At 41.6% G+C, this 15,549-nt stretch overlaps 1 protein-coding gene and 1 long non-coding RNA gene across 2 annotated transcripts; both read left to right on the plus strand.

Moving 5' to 3' along the window:
* The first annotated feature begins 1,952 nt into the window (after window positions 1-1,952).
* Window positions 1,953-14,525, plus strand: LOC105905645 (E3 ubiquitin-protein ligase TRIM39-like). Its single transcript, XM_042709582.1, has 6 exons — window positions 1,953-2,733; window positions 10,340-10,435; window positions 10,524-10,754; window positions 11,198-11,220; window positions 11,306-11,424; window positions 13,859-14,525. The coding sequence occupies exons 1-6, from the start codon at window positions 2,338-2,340 to the stop codon at window positions 14,410-14,412; spliced, it is 1,419 nt and encodes a 472-aa protein (XP_042565516.1). The 5' UTR covers window positions 1,953-2,337; the 3' UTR covers window positions 14,413-14,525.
* Window positions 6,978-8,004, plus strand: LOC116223681. The gene is made up of 3 exons (XR_004165221.1): window positions 6,978-7,165; window positions 7,244-7,307; window positions 7,388-8,004. It is a non-coding gene; the product is annotated as an uncharacterized LOC116223681 (long non-coding RNA).
* Window positions 14,526-15,549: the final 1,024 nt, after the last annotated feature.

Genomic DNA, 15,549 nt, shown 5'->3' on the forward strand with positions numbered 1-15,549 from the left:
TTGTCATCTTGGAGGATAGAGTTCGGTCCCAGACTGTGGAGATATGGGATTGCCACTGGTTGCAGAATCTCTGCTCGATATCTCTATGCATTGAGATTGCCTCTAATGATGACAAGCCGTGTGTGACCAGGCAGAGAAGATTTGGCACATTTTTCTTAACATTTTTCAAAACAGTAGCCAGTGCGCATGTCTCGAAGAAATGATAGGCTACAGATTATACCATATCATTGCCAACTAACTGAACAGTATACTTTATTCCTAGTATAGAGCTCAAACTGTAACGATATATCTGCTGGAGAGGCACATCATTATATAAAACTGGACACTTATTAGATTTGTCCACCAGCCATCCGAACGACATGAGTCAGACATATCAGTCCTCAAATCAACCATGACCCCTCTTCCTACAGCGGACTCTCCGTGCTGCTCCAGCTGCTACAGACTGTGCTGGGGGGAAACAGGCTACTACTGACTATTCTGACATAATACAAAGTAATGGGAGTTCCAGCATAATTCCACGGGCATTCGAGTATTTAAGACAACAAATGCTAAATCTAACACAGCACAGTACAGTAAGCTATAGCCTACGCCAAGGCTAGAGACTTCAACAGATGTCCAGAAGCTCGACGGAGCTCAGTCAAATCCGGTGAACAGAATCGAACTATCCGAGCCACAAGCCCGGAGCAACACCAAAAGCAAGGTCGCTGTCTTAACGTCCCCCAAACCGGAAAGCGATGATACCGATAACACGCAGAAAAATTCCAAGTGGTAACGGGAAAATAATCAGCGATGCTGACTACGAAAAGAAACCCAAAGCACCGGAGTCAAGCTATCCGAAAACTTTTTTCTTTAGACTCAGTTATTTTTAGGTTTACGGTGTCCAGCATTGACTTCAGTTCACTCCATTTGAAGTTATCCGAAGTTATTGCGCGACTGTCTTTATTAAAATAGACACTGTGCACCGTGTCTCCCTGGAGGGAGTGCAACTCGCATTCAAATGATAACTCTCCGTTTTAATTGGTGGATCAGAAACGAAAGTGTGTATTTGATTTGTTTGTGTCAGTCCAGCCCCTTGCATTTTGCCACGGAGGGAGCTTTCACTAACCAGTTCGGCGACGTTTTCTTTTTTCTCCGTCTGTGACATCGCGCCCCACCCCGCGCAACCCATATGCACAGACACACACGAACACACACTTTGAGAACCACTGGCATATACTAATACTATAGGCGCTTTCTATATCCATTGGTACAACTCGTTTTCCCCATATTAGTCTGAATCACATCACAGATACTGGTGATATTCCCTTTTCATATAATAACATTACTCATATTCCCCATATTAATCTGAATCATATCACACATACTGGTGATATTCCCTTTCCATAAACTATCATTACTCATATTCCCTCATTACTTCTGATTCCCATGTTGTCCCTCACTCACTCCACTCACTGAGAACAGCAGACATTCAACAGGCTCTACACACCACAATAATAAGACTGTGCATACTGTTACAGTTAAGATCAGACAAGATCAATAATTAATTCATATTACATGTGTGTGATTTAAAAAACAAAAAACTAAAACTCAAGTTTCAGTTAGAACAGCACAGTGTTAGTGTGAGTGTCTAGTGCATGTCTTTTAACTGCAGTTTAATGATGAACACAATAAAACACATGATATCAGTGTGATTGCATGTGACTTGTAGACACCTTATTCAATATCTTATTTTTTTTCTCCACATTAATATTAAATTGTAATATGTCTACATATATTCCAAAATAGCTGTAAGCAAATTATTCCTGCAGACCACGCATGGAACGTGTTGCCTGTCTACTTTTAACCTGAATTTCAGGATCAAAACCTGTGTGTACATCACTGATCTGGGGTCAGTCTCTGAGTCTCTGACAGGTACAGTCCACACCCACAACTGGGACTTTGAACTGAACTCCAGAGGAGTCATTGGCAGCAGTGATAGGGGAACTGGTCTGGCAACTACGGCCGACCAATCAGAATAATTCTTTACCATAGTCCCGCCCTCTGACTGACTGACACCAGAGGAGGAAATGAAGTTGCAGGTTGATTCTCCGTCCTCCACTAGACGCTGTCATGTTCATGTGGGAAACGTTTATTAGAACCTTTTTTAAAAACTGTGTTTAGACTAAAGAGGAAAACAGTTTGGGCTTAAAGTGAAGCTGGTGAGGCTGAAGTTCTTGTGGATTCAAGTTTGAAACAGGGAAGACTCAGAGTTAGGGACTGACTCGACTCAGACTGTTGAAAGTGAAAGCAAATCTGCTCAAACAGCCTTCAGACAGGACAGTGTAGTGTAAAGACAAAATGGCGTCTAAACTTGAAGAGGATCTCTGCTGTCCTTTGTGCTGTGACTTCTTCAAGGATCCTGTCCTTTTGACCTGTGCTCACAGTGTGTGTAAAGCCTGTCTGCAGCAGTTCTGGGACACCAAAGGATCTAGAGAATGTCCCTACTGCAGGAGAAAGTGCTCAAAGGACTTCTACCCTCCTAACATGGCGTTAAGGAACCTGTGTGAGACCTTCTTACAGGAGAGGAGTCAGAGAGCTTCAGCAGGGTCTGAGGTGCTCTGCAGTCTGCACAGTGAGAAACTCAAGCTCTTCTGTCTGGAGGATAAACAGCCTATGTGTCTGGTGTGTCGAGACTCAAAAACACACAAAACCCACAACTTCAGTCCCATAGATGAAGCAGCACTGGACTGTAAGGTAAGAATCTACTCTGGTAATACTGGAGATACACACACACACACACACACACACACACACACACACACACACACACACACACACACACACACACACACACACACACACACACACACACACACACACACACCCTATTCCCTATAGAGCTCATTGCGTCTCTGCTTCATAAGGTGTTTATCTGCAATATTAATTTCTTATTGTCCTTATTGTCTTATTCTTCCATTGGGTGGTCAATGTAAATGTACAAAGAATAATTCATGGACACTAAGGATCACTAAGCATCAGAATTCATTATAAGTGCTGAATCCTGATAGTTCTCATGTCAAATAAATTACAACCTGTACAATAAATTATTACAGGGATATACATCTGTGATGTCAACATTTAAACACACAAACACTTAATGTTCAAATCTCTGGGAAAAAGTCGCTTTTTATGCGACTGATCTGCACTCAGCCTCTGTGGACACCAACTTCCTGTTGACCTTCAGTGACAGCAGTCATAAGAGAACTATGTTGCTCTGTTTAGAACACTGTAGAGCAGCAGCCATAAGAGAACTATGTTGCTCTATTTAGAACACTGTATAGCAGCAGCCATAAGAGAACTATGTTGCTCTGTTTAGAACACTGTAGACCAGCAGTCATAAGATAACTATGTTGCTCTGTTTAGAACAGGGGTCTTCAACCTTTTTCAGCCCAAGGACCCCTTGGCTGAGAGAGACACTGAGCAGGGACCCCCACCCCCGCCGCCCCAAATTTAGAACTGATATTCATATATTTTATCTGGAACTAAGTGTCAGTCACACACACACAAACACACTCCCCTACACATGTTTGAACATAATGTTACATAATTTGTAACACACAACTCGTTTTAATTAATTCTGTTTATAATTTTATGATTTTTTTTTCTCCCTTACAGTTAGCCATTACTCTGTATTCAATGAGGGGGGGCACAAATAATTGAGTAGCTTGAGAAGCTTAAGTATGGATGAAATATCTCATACTTAGTGAGAGGCCTGACGTTTGACAATTCCTCACTCATGTCTTTGGCAACAAGATTCTCCCTATGAAGCATTCAGTGCGTCACACATGGCTCTTGCACCGTCTGTGCACATCCCGTCACATTTTGGCCAGGGTATATCATGTTCACGTTGTACGTCCATGCAGCTGCTGCTTACAGAATATAAATTCCTCCTGCATCTCATTTTGGTCGACAACCACACAAACGCTAAAAGCTGAGGGTCGTTTGACACGCCTGTGGATTCATCTAATTGTAGTGCAAAATAATCTGCTTTCGGGAGTTTCGCGACTAGTTGTGCCCTCACATCAGCTGCCAATTCATCAATTGAAAGGGGAAAAAAGCAAAGGGATGGTTTTCAGTTTGGTTTACGTACTCCTCCTTCCCAAACATCGTTTTTCACATATTACTAGCTGCTGGCAATATTAAAATTTTCCGCAATTATTTATGGCGTTTTGGTCTGAGCGACACGTAATGCAACTTGATAAGAGGGTTTTAAAGCTAGCTCGCCAACTGTGGCTGATTGTCTGCTGGCCCTCAAAAGATTTTAAACGGGAAATATTAAATGTGTGTTTCTTTCAAGTGAGCATGGGTTGTCTCTAAGTCTAAGTGTCGTTGCAGGTTTGATGGCTTCATACTTTCGTTTGATAGCACGGAAGAGCAAACCACGCACACTGGTAGTTCGTCACCATCGGTCTCTTTGTAGGTGAAGCCAAACTTCAGATAATTATTTGAATATTTACGTGTTTTCTCCAGTTTGCGTTTTGGGGTATTAAGGCATGTTGGCATCCTCTGAAGGTAGATCATCTCAACCGCCATCAGTGCTGTATGACGTGGAGCTTTTGTTCCGAGATATTACAACACTTTTAAATTGTATGGTTATGGCAGGTAACGTGTTTTGGCACCAGATAGCTAAATGTAGCTAAAAGTGCATATGTTGCCATGGTAATCAAATGATCGCGTGAAGATGTATGGGTAGCCTATGTCTTATTTTATAAACGAATAGAAAGCAATTGGTACGATCTGTTTATGTTTATGTAGCCTATTGGACGTTTAAAATTTTTGGAAGAGGGAAAAATGCTTCAGATGAAATAATTTGGCGGACCCCCTGCAGTACCTCCGCGGACCCCCGGTTGAAGACCCCTGGTTTAGAACACTGTAGACCAGCAGTCATAAGAGAACTGTGTTGCTCTGTTTAGAACACTGTAGACCAGCAGTCATAAGAGAACTGTGTTGCTCTGTTTAGAACACTGTAGAGCTGGTTGATCAGATTCCTCCTCTACCAGAGCTCTTGTGGACTTGTGCCACATGAATGGGGAAACACAGTGGAGCAGAAAGATTCTACACACACACAAACACTCCCACGCACTTAATGCACACACACATATATGAATGCACACACACTCCCACGCACATACACACGCACAGACACACACAGACACATATGCACACACCTTCCCACACACACTCCCACGCACACACACATTCCCACGCACATACAGACACACACACATATGCACACACACATACATAAACATACATACACGCAAACACATATGTGTACACACACATGCTCAGACACTAATGCAGGCTGGGATTGGCTCTAGCTGCCTCTTCTCCTCACACTGAGATAAGCACTTGCTGGTAAAGGATCAGTGGACATGAATGAAGCTCCAATCTCTAGCGATGAGCCGTAGTGATAAAAACTGGTTCTGTTAATAATGTAGTCAGGTAAGTCAGTTGGATATCATTTCTACCAATCAGAATCCACTGAGAAAGACAGACTTTCAGCTCAGGGACAAATTGATCACAGTAATTCACAGCACATCATGTGATATAAGGTGTAATATCTCATGAGAGCATGTAATGGATCTGATCAGTAAATAAAGCCATCTGATCATTAAATGAAGCCATCTGATCAGTAAGAGACTCTTTAGGCAGGGGGATAACAGAACATGACACATAACAGGATTGCATGTGAATGCTGAAGGTGTTGCTGGTTCCTAACTTTTCCTCAGGATTAATAAAGTATCTCTGTCTCTATCAATCATCTCAGCCTGTTTCTTATATCAGTCCATTATCATTATCATTGGATAAACTCTGTTCAGGACACACTGATAATCACATGGGCAAACTCAACATGGATGAGTTCAAGACTCTCAAGTACCATTAGAAGGACACAGACAAGATTCAGTGATCAAAGCTCGAGACAGCGGGCCGGGTCGCTACCATAGATTTAATAGTGCAAACGGGGGGCTGCTGTTCCTGAACTCCAACTGTCTGTACAGTCTGTGGATATTGTTGACTGCAGTGTGTGTGTGTGTGTGTGTGTGTGTGTGTGTGTGTGTGTGTGTGTGTGTATACAGTCTGTTGATATTGTTGACTGTTTCAATTCTAAGGACCTTTCACTGATGAAGTTGTTTGACAGAGAATGTGGATTCTCTTTGTACCAAAGAAGCTAAGATGGTGTAATGTTCATCAGGACCTTCTGAATGTGTATGCTAGCTATGGGCGTCGCCAAAATATAACTTGGGGGGTCACGTCCCCCTCACTTTAAAAAAAAAGTAGTTTGGACCCCCCCACATTTGCCATCAAAATATTAGTGCATGACTGGTCTACTAGTCCAGCGTTCTTTCCATTGCTTCACAATCAAATCCGTTCCACTTTATCAGTAGGAGGAAACCCACCCCGCATTTTCCTGCAAATACAGCCTCATCACGCACGCAGATTCAACCCCCATACTCTTTGATCAAAGTGTCGCTCTAGCTGCTAGCACTTGGTTTCAGACATTGACTGTTCCACAGACGAGATGGACATAAGGATGTTTTTTTCGAGGAGGAGGAAAGTAAGTCAGAGTTGCCCAAGTTTTCCCTTTAGTGGCCAAAGCACCCTTATGAGACATTCTCTGGCTATACTAGCATTAAGTCACAAAGATCCTTCTGCAAACATTATGATTATAGCTAGATAAGCAAGCTATTTACCTACAACGAGCACTAGGCAATACCATACTTTATTTACCCATTACAAGTGGAACAGAATTTGTTGATTTCTTAATCTGGGTCTGAAATATGTTGTGCTTTTGACTGTGTTCAGACCTAGGCGTCTGTTTCGGGCAGAAAGCGATGACCAGGATGTTTTTTTCAACTAGCTACAAAAATAAAATGCTGATGGTTTTCTTTCATTGCCAAAACAACCGTTAGCTTATCTGGAATTAACGTTATGTGGTAGGGTGGTGTTGTTACACCTACACTCCCTGCTTTTACATTCACATTCAATCAGCCCAACTATCGTCAGCCTAGTCACTGATAACCTCCACTTAGATGGAGATAAAAGGACCAGACGTTGTGTGCGTGCATTACGGTGTCTGTAACCACACCCCTTCTCCTGTTGAGGTGCTTTCCTGATTTGCCGGGTAGGTGTTTGTTTGCTGGCGAGTGGTACAACTTTTACCCATTACTTTTGGGCTTACCTTTTCGTGTTTGTTTTGTAGCCCTGTATTCCTAGCCTTCCCTCTGACGCTCGCCTTCGGTATGTCCTTGTCCCTGCATGTTCAGGTATGCCTTTCCTATTTTCATTAACGCTGGAGGAGTAGCCTCTTTTCACACTGGCTCTAATTAGCGCATCTGTTTATTAGTGAGGAACCGTACTTCGCCGCTGACCTCGTCGTTCCTGTGATAACCGTCTGATAACTGTCTGATAACTGCCTGATCACAAAGGTGCTGCTGTTTTGTTTAAGCCTGACAATGCGTGTGTGATTCAGCATGCTCGTGACTCTGCCAAACTGTTGTTGTGCATGCTGGTCTGACATATATCTGAGCTGGGTTTTCGTTTTCTTTGTTATGTTCTTTTTGTCTGAGCATTGTACCATCTTGTCCACTCCAATGGAGTAATGCTTCTGTCTAGTGTGTGTTCTGTCTGCATGTGACTGGGCATAAGGCTGGTGGCGCTGTAGCTGTCCTGGTGCATGCTTGTTGTTTGTTCTGGTCTGTAGTTAGCCTCGATACATGATTGCTATTACTGTCTGAGTGTTTCATGCTTAGGATGGACTGTTGATATCCCCTGGTGCAATAATTGTTTTCATTTTATTTGTTAAGCAGTTGCTAGGTGCTTCCAGAGGGAGGCTAGGCACCTGGTGGTGGGCCCCTGTCACTGCATGCGGGTGTATCAAGCTGGTTAGTGTGCTGTGGGTGTGCCGTGATTGTGCTGTGTGTGCAGTGTGCTGTGGGTTGCTTGCCGTGTCATAGTTCACCTTATAACCACTTCTTTGAGTGTGTGTGCACTTGTGAGCGGTGTGGATCCAAGAGCACGCCGTCTGCTAGTCTGCCTCCCTCAGGTAAGTCCTACTTAGCACTGCCTAGACTCTAGTCTACTAGTTTCCCTGTTTTAGCCTTACTGACAAATGATATTCAATAAATATATTTTTGTATCTTGCTAACTTGTCAGTCTCGTTGCAGGTTATTTCATGATCCACCTCTTCACTCCCACTCTCCCTTCCCTCAGTTGTTAATAAACATTCTTGAACTGGAATCCCGTCTGTCGCCTCGTGCATTTCGAACCTGTTTTTGCCTTGGTGTATAAACTGAAAGTACTAGTATAATAAACCGCATACTGACAATTACTTTGAAGTATTCCCTGGGGCTTACTGGTGTAAGTTTTCCCTGGGGTGGCGTAGTCGGACTATAATTTGGGGTATAACCATCTTCCCCTCTACTGCCCTCACTACAATCAGGTAACATGCTAGTTTTTCTAACGACTTTTTAAATCCTCCTTTTAAATCTTTTGCTCTCATTAAATGGAGAATAAAGTGCCAAAGTTGTCAGTCTCAGTCCTCTGTGTATTACACCAAAACATTGTACTGGCTATCACCAGACCAAGCTCAATGGTATTTAAGATTGCAGATCGGGCTGGGTTTACCCAGTCTACCAGAACATAGTAGTCAGTAATTGCAGACCATGCTGACTCCAAGGAAAAACATCATTTTCTATCTAAAAACATGGTAAATGCACCAGAATGCGGGAAATTGCATTTACATCTCTAAAAAAATTCGGGGGGAGGACCCCCAGACCCCCCCCCCCCCCCCCCCCCCCCCCAAAAAAAATATGCCCCCCCCCACTCTCAAAATGCTGCTGACTCCCTTGATGCTAGCCGATGAACAACGCAGAACATTTGATGGGAGAGTCCGTGTCCTTCTCACCGTCAGCTGAAAATCTCGGTAGCCATGACTGCAAATACATTAACTTGTGTGAAACTCCAGGTCTTCAAACTAAATCTGATATAAAACCACATGAGAAAAGACCGAACAATCACGTTGCACTTTCACTTGTCAAATATGTAAATTTTTTGCTTTGCTCATTTGTTCATGGCGAACACTTTGAAGTAGAGACTGAGGGCATTTCAGAAACTCATCCCTCCTGTGAGTAAACTGTATATAACAAGTCATGGAGTAATTTACACCTGTCAAACATCACAACAGGATCGATGAAAATGTGCTCTCTTTCTCTCTCTCTCTCTCTCTCTAATGGTGTAGCTGAGCTGGCCAATCGGAATCCTTTTCAACCAAAGTCCCTCCCTCTGGCTCGCCTCAACGTTTTTAAACAAGGAAGTGGGAAACTGAGACGACGGACTCGTGACTGTTTTTCAGCGAACTTTGAACAGGTATGAGTTCTCTGGTATACTTTTATACTCAACAAACAAACCAACCATTCTTGTTTCAAATACATGAGTATGAAGCTGACAGCCTTGTGACTTTAGTATGTTGTGTTTTCCTGTTCAGAGACTGACATGATTTTCAAACTGTAAACGTGTGTGAAAGTGAAAGCAAACTGTCTAAGCTGCCATTGCAAAACAGAGTCAACCGGTAACAAGACTATGGCATCGAAACCTTTCTCCGAAGAGGATTTATCTTGTCCTGTGTGCTGTGACATCTTCAAGGACCCTGTCGTCCTCTTATGCAGTCACAGTGTGTGTAAAACCTGTCTGCAGCAGTTCTGGGAAACCAAAGGATCCAGAGAATGTCCAGTCTGCAGGGGAATATCTTCAATGGAACATCCTCCAGTCAGTCTGACATTAAAGAACCTGTGTGGGACCTTCTTACAGGAGAGAAGTCAGAGAGATTCAGCAGGGTCTGAGGTGCTCTGCAGTCTGCACAGTGAGAAACTCAAGCTCTTCTGTCTGGACGATAAACAGCCTGTGTGTGTGGTGTGTCAGACCTCAAAGAAACATAAAAATCACAACCTCAGTCCCATAGATGAAGCAGCACTGGACTGTAAGGTAAGAGTCTACTCTGGTAATACTGGTGATGGGCTCTAAAAAACACATCTTGAGAAACTCAAGCTCTTCTGTTTAGATGATAAGCAGCCTGTGTGTTATGTGTGTCGGGACTCAAACACACACAAAACACACAACTTCAGTCCCATCAATGAGGCTGCACTAGGTGTTAAGGTATGAATGCTCAGATGAGTTTAATAATGCTTACACATAATGTTATCTATTCATAATCCATAATTACTCAATGTCAACACCAGTAGAGTGCAAACCTGTGTCTACTGCAGTAGTTGTTACCCAGTAAAGTGTGTGTGTATTTCAGGAGGAACTCAAGATCAAACTGGAGCCCCTAAGAAATAAATTCAAGACCTTTGAAGAAGTTAAACTCATCTGTGACCAAACAGCAGCGCACATTAAGGTGAGATATGGACCAGATTAGACACAGGAGTTTTCTTTTCAGCAACAAGAAAAATAACTTTTGTATTGCTGTGTGTGTGATCATCCAGACTCAGACCCAGCACACAGAGAAACAGATCAAGGAGGAGTTTAAGAAGCTGCACCAGTTTCTACAAGATGAAGAGGCAGCCAGGTTAGTTGCACTGAGGGATGAAGAGGAGCAGAATAGTCAGATGATGAAGGAGAAGATTGAGAAGATGAGCAGAGAGATCTCATCTCTTTCAGACACAATCAGAGCCATAGAAGAGGAGTTGATAAATGAGGACAACACATTCCTGCAGGTAAGAACTGGTCTTGTTTTTCTTTTTTCCTAAAGCAGTGTCTTTAACAGGAGTAAATCATTTCTGATTCCACTAATAAAACAGGTTTATACACTGTATGTATGGAAATGATAATAATATAGGTTTCCATGAATGGGTCAGTGGCTAAAAAGCTATGCATTATGTAAACACACTCAGGATTACAGGTTCTATAGTAGTTTATAATAATCTGACAAACCAATTCACTTAACCATAAAGACGGCAAGTAATTCTGATTTAGAAGTTCCTGTTTTTCATATTACTTGATTCATTAATTAATGGTAGTGTTGAGATCCTGGAAGCATTACTGGCATTGATAGTTTGTTTAAGTTTCCTTTAAGTTGTTAGTGTAGGAGAATTTAACGTTTAATTTAAAGCGTTAATGTCAATGCTTTACATCTTTTGTACTTTGGTGTTTTTCACAGAACTACAAGAGCACAGTGGAAAGGTGAGTGATCTGCCTCCTGTCTCTCTCTTCTCTGTGGTTCTGAACCCAAACCCACAGCAGCACTGACTCCTGAATGTTATTCCAGAGCCCAGTGCACACTGCAGGATCCAGAGAGGGTTTCAGGAGCTCTGATCAATGTGGCAAAACACCTGGGCAACCTGAAGTTCAGAGTCTGGGAGAAGATGCAGGAGATTGTTCAATACAGTAAGTGTATACATCCATTTCAAACACAAAACACACACACACACACACACACACTCACATAGTGTGGATGGATGGATCGACGGACACAAGTTTATTTATAGAGCACATTTCATACACGGAGGTAATTCAATGTGCTTTGCATAAATAAGAGCAAAACGAACCGACCAAAGAAATATATCTCTTTCAAACGCAAATACACCTTTACATAGGGAGAAAGAGAGAGAGACAGACAGACAGACAGACAAGCAATTCAATGTGCTTTACATAAATAAGAGCAGAAAGAACCTCCAAAGAAATCTGAAGACAAGTGAAGAGATCAAAAGAGCTGCCAAGCGGAAGGGGGAACTGGAGGAGAGCGGAAGTGATGAAGAGTGTGTAGACGCAGGTCTACGGGTGAAAAATAAAATTTGTCAGAATTGTGTGGGATATTACAGTTGAGTTTAAGAATTGATAAGGATACAGTAAAGCTAAAACAGAAGACATTGTTAAAGTGAGTTGAACGCAATTGAACAAGTATTATTAAGGATGCTCCAGTGAACTGTTTCTCCAGTAAACTGTATCGTTCTCCCATGTCGATAAACGGAGGACATGTCATCTTCCATTGCTATGGATGTGCCAGTGTGTGTGGTAATGCAGCCTGTTTTCAGTACGTACCAGTACGCTTAAGACATTTTCTTTTGTCGTGCATGACCAACGTTTTCTTTTAGGAGTGCAACAATGTTTTTTTCCTCACTGATGGACTAAAGGAAATGAAAGGAACTGTGTTGCTCCTGCCTGAACTCGGTTAGCTTTCTTGTCTCACCCTACTGTTTTAAAAAGACTTAATATGGGACTGTCCAATGCAGTGAGAACTGACTGAAACAGACACAGACAGACACACAGACACAAAGAAAGAAAGAGACAGAGAGACTAATTTTAGACAATGACGCTATAATAATCATCAAATGTTTTTCACCTTTAGTCAGTGCATTTATTAGGTTATTGGAAATTGGTCTCATGCATTAAACCATTTTATCCTCAGAATGTTGCAGAAAGTTCCATTGAATTGAATGGATCATCCCATTCTTTATAATGACCGCTAAAAAAAATAATGACTGCTGGCAACAGGTTTTGAGCCTTTGATTCTCATATTTCATATAATTCCTGTTCACTGCTCATAACGAAGTTCATCAACTGAAAATCAGCAAGTAGTACGTTGACGGCTGATGCCTGAATCTTTAAAGTTCTATTTGCGTGAAGAACTATTTCTTCATTATCAGATGAGTGTAGGCAGCAGTTGGTGAGGTCAGGTGTGTGTGAACTGGCAGCATACACTTCAATAAGACAAAGCAATGCCATTATCTGTAAGACACTTTCAAAACACTAACCTGGTACAGCATCTGGAGTAAAGGTAATTGTATAAAACATGTTAAATATGTGTCCTCTGGCCATGATTAAGACTAGACTATTTCTTTCATATTAGTAGACTAGCTAAGGTTTCACACAATGTCATTGATTAAAAACAGCTTATGTAGCCAATGAATAATAGCATATAAATATAATAAAAGTGGGCCTACAAACACACACATGCTATTTTAGGACCTAGCAATGAACTCTACAGCACCTCTCAAACCACCAGTGCTATCTGGGAGCACTTTACAACCAGCGCAGCTGATTATACAAGGCCACAATAATAAGGCAGGAATGTGAAACACCTAACAACATCAGTAATGCATAACCATATGCATCTCAAACATCCCTTTGTGACCATGTCTGCCCAGGCCCCCCCAGCAGTGGATAATACACAGCCACAACCACCAATAACGGCTGTGTTCAATTCATAAACACCATACACACACAACCACCCGACTGCCAAGCAGAATACAGAAACTTTGGGTGAAATTATTTGCCAGGACCTCCTGCCCTACTCAGTTGTTGAAAACACGGGTTTCCGTAAGCTCCTAACTGTCTCTTCACCATGCTACAGGGTACCCTCATGCATGAATTTCTCAGGTACAGTTTGACCAAACCTGTGCTGTGATGGTGGGGAAATCCCTGTTAAGCATGGAGGGAGAAGTGGTTAATTTGGACAAGTTGGGGGGTTCAGACAGTTCATAAAACTTAGTTTAGATACAAATAAAAAGAGAGGAAAAGTACAGTATAAGTATACTAAATAAATAAAATGAATGAATCAATGTGAGGCTTTGAAAATACACCAATTGCATTACCAATGAATATTTGGCTAAGAAATACAACATGTGCCTGATATAACATGACTTCCAGCATATGCCACACCCACTTCTGGCCTTCTATCTGAATCCAGATACAAAGACAGATCATTTTGTTGGTTTAACAGATACAAATACAGATACAGATAATGACCTCTAGTTTGTATATGTGTATGTATTTTTGTGTGCTCTTTCCACCTAAACCAGTTGTGTTTCTCACTCTGCAGCTCCTGTGACTCTGGATCCCAACACTGCAAACCCATGTCTCATCCTGTCTGAGGATCTGACCAGTGTGAGAGACAGTGATGATGAGTGGCAGCAGCTTCCTGATAACCCAGAGAGGTTTGATAAGTATGCCGACATCCTGGGCTCTGAGGGCTTTAACTCAGGGACCTACTGCTGGGATGTGGAGGTTGGAGAGAACACAAGGTGGGAGGTGGGTGTGATGACAGAGTCTCTCCAGAGGAAGGGAGACTATACCTCCATGACTGGACAGTGGTATGTGTATCATCAAGATGGTAAATATGGAGCACACTCTACACCACAGCCCCCCACTCTCCTCACAGTGAAGCAGAAACTCCAGAGGATCGGAGTGCAGCTGGACTGGGACAGAGGAGAGTTGTCATTCTCTGACCCTGATAATAACACACATATACACACTCTCACACACACTTTCACTGAGAGAGTGTTTCCATACTTTAATGTTGGCTGTAAACTCTCTCCTCTGAGGATGCTACCAGTGAGAGCTTCAGTGAAAGTAGAGCAGCACAGCAAGAGATGATGTCACTTCCTTTTGCCAGGTTAATAATGACTTGTTCATGGTGTTAAAATGTCTTCATGCATTAACCATTCTGACTAATTGGTTGTATTGTTAGTTGCCTTAAGAAAATCCCAGAGGTCCCACAGATGTCACTTGATCTGAACTCTGTAAATATTGCAAATTGAAGGGCAAATATCTTTGACAGAAATGTGTTGTAAAAGATATTCCTCAACTACTTCCTTTTGTTTTCTAAACGTATGCTGATGGTGATGCAACATGGTTACAGAATTGACCGGCCTGACAGAAATGTTAATTATGCTTTTTGCAAACATTTGATTCTCATTTATTTTGATTTAAACTTATCTAAAGAGGCAAGTCATTCTCTTTATGACAGTTTTGTAAGCAATTATGTATACTTTCAGATTTGAATCCTCCTTTTAATGATGTTCTACTCGTTTGTATCCAAAATGAAGGAAATTCACAATAAAATAGAAAATAAAACATACGTACAACTAGTGCATATCTACATCTCAGGACTATTAGTATTTTGTGTATTTGGTAATGTCTTTAACAATGAACAACTCACATTGACAATAAACATCAAATATGCATAATAAAATCTGTCATTTTACAAGATAATAACTATATGTGTCTTCGGTCAAAAATGACTGCTGTGATTTATGCATTAAATGGGACATCTGACAACCATTTATTAAAACTGTAAGGAGTCTTGGACTCAGATGTGTGTGTGTGTGTGTGTGTGTGTGTGTGAGAGAGAGAGAGAGAGAGAGAGAAAAAAAGAGAGATTCCAAATTTCATTTGGTTAAGACATTTCACATAAACTAATTCAGCTATTGTCTTTATTCAGTGCAATCAGTAATAAAAAAGAGCAAACATTTGATGTAAAGACATATCAAAAGAGCAATCTTAATGTCAAGAGCAGTCTTAATGTCAAGAAGAGTCTTAATGTCAAGAAGAGTTAATGTGAAGAGCAGTCTTAATGTCAAGAAGAGTCTTAATGTCAAGAAGAGTCTTAATGTGAAGAGCAGTCTTAATGTCAAGAAGAGTCTTAATGTCAAGAAGAGTCTTAATGTGAAGAGCAGTCTTAATGTCAAGAAGAGTCTTAATGTCAAGAAGAGTCTTAATGTGAAGAGCAGT

This window comes from Clupea harengus, chromosome 2 (assembly GCF_900700415.2).
Source record: "Clupea harengus chromosome 2, Ch_v2.0.2, whole genome shotgun sequence".
Taxonomy (NCBI): Eukaryota; Metazoa; Chordata; class Actinopteri; order Clupeiformes; family Clupeidae; genus Clupea; species Clupea harengus.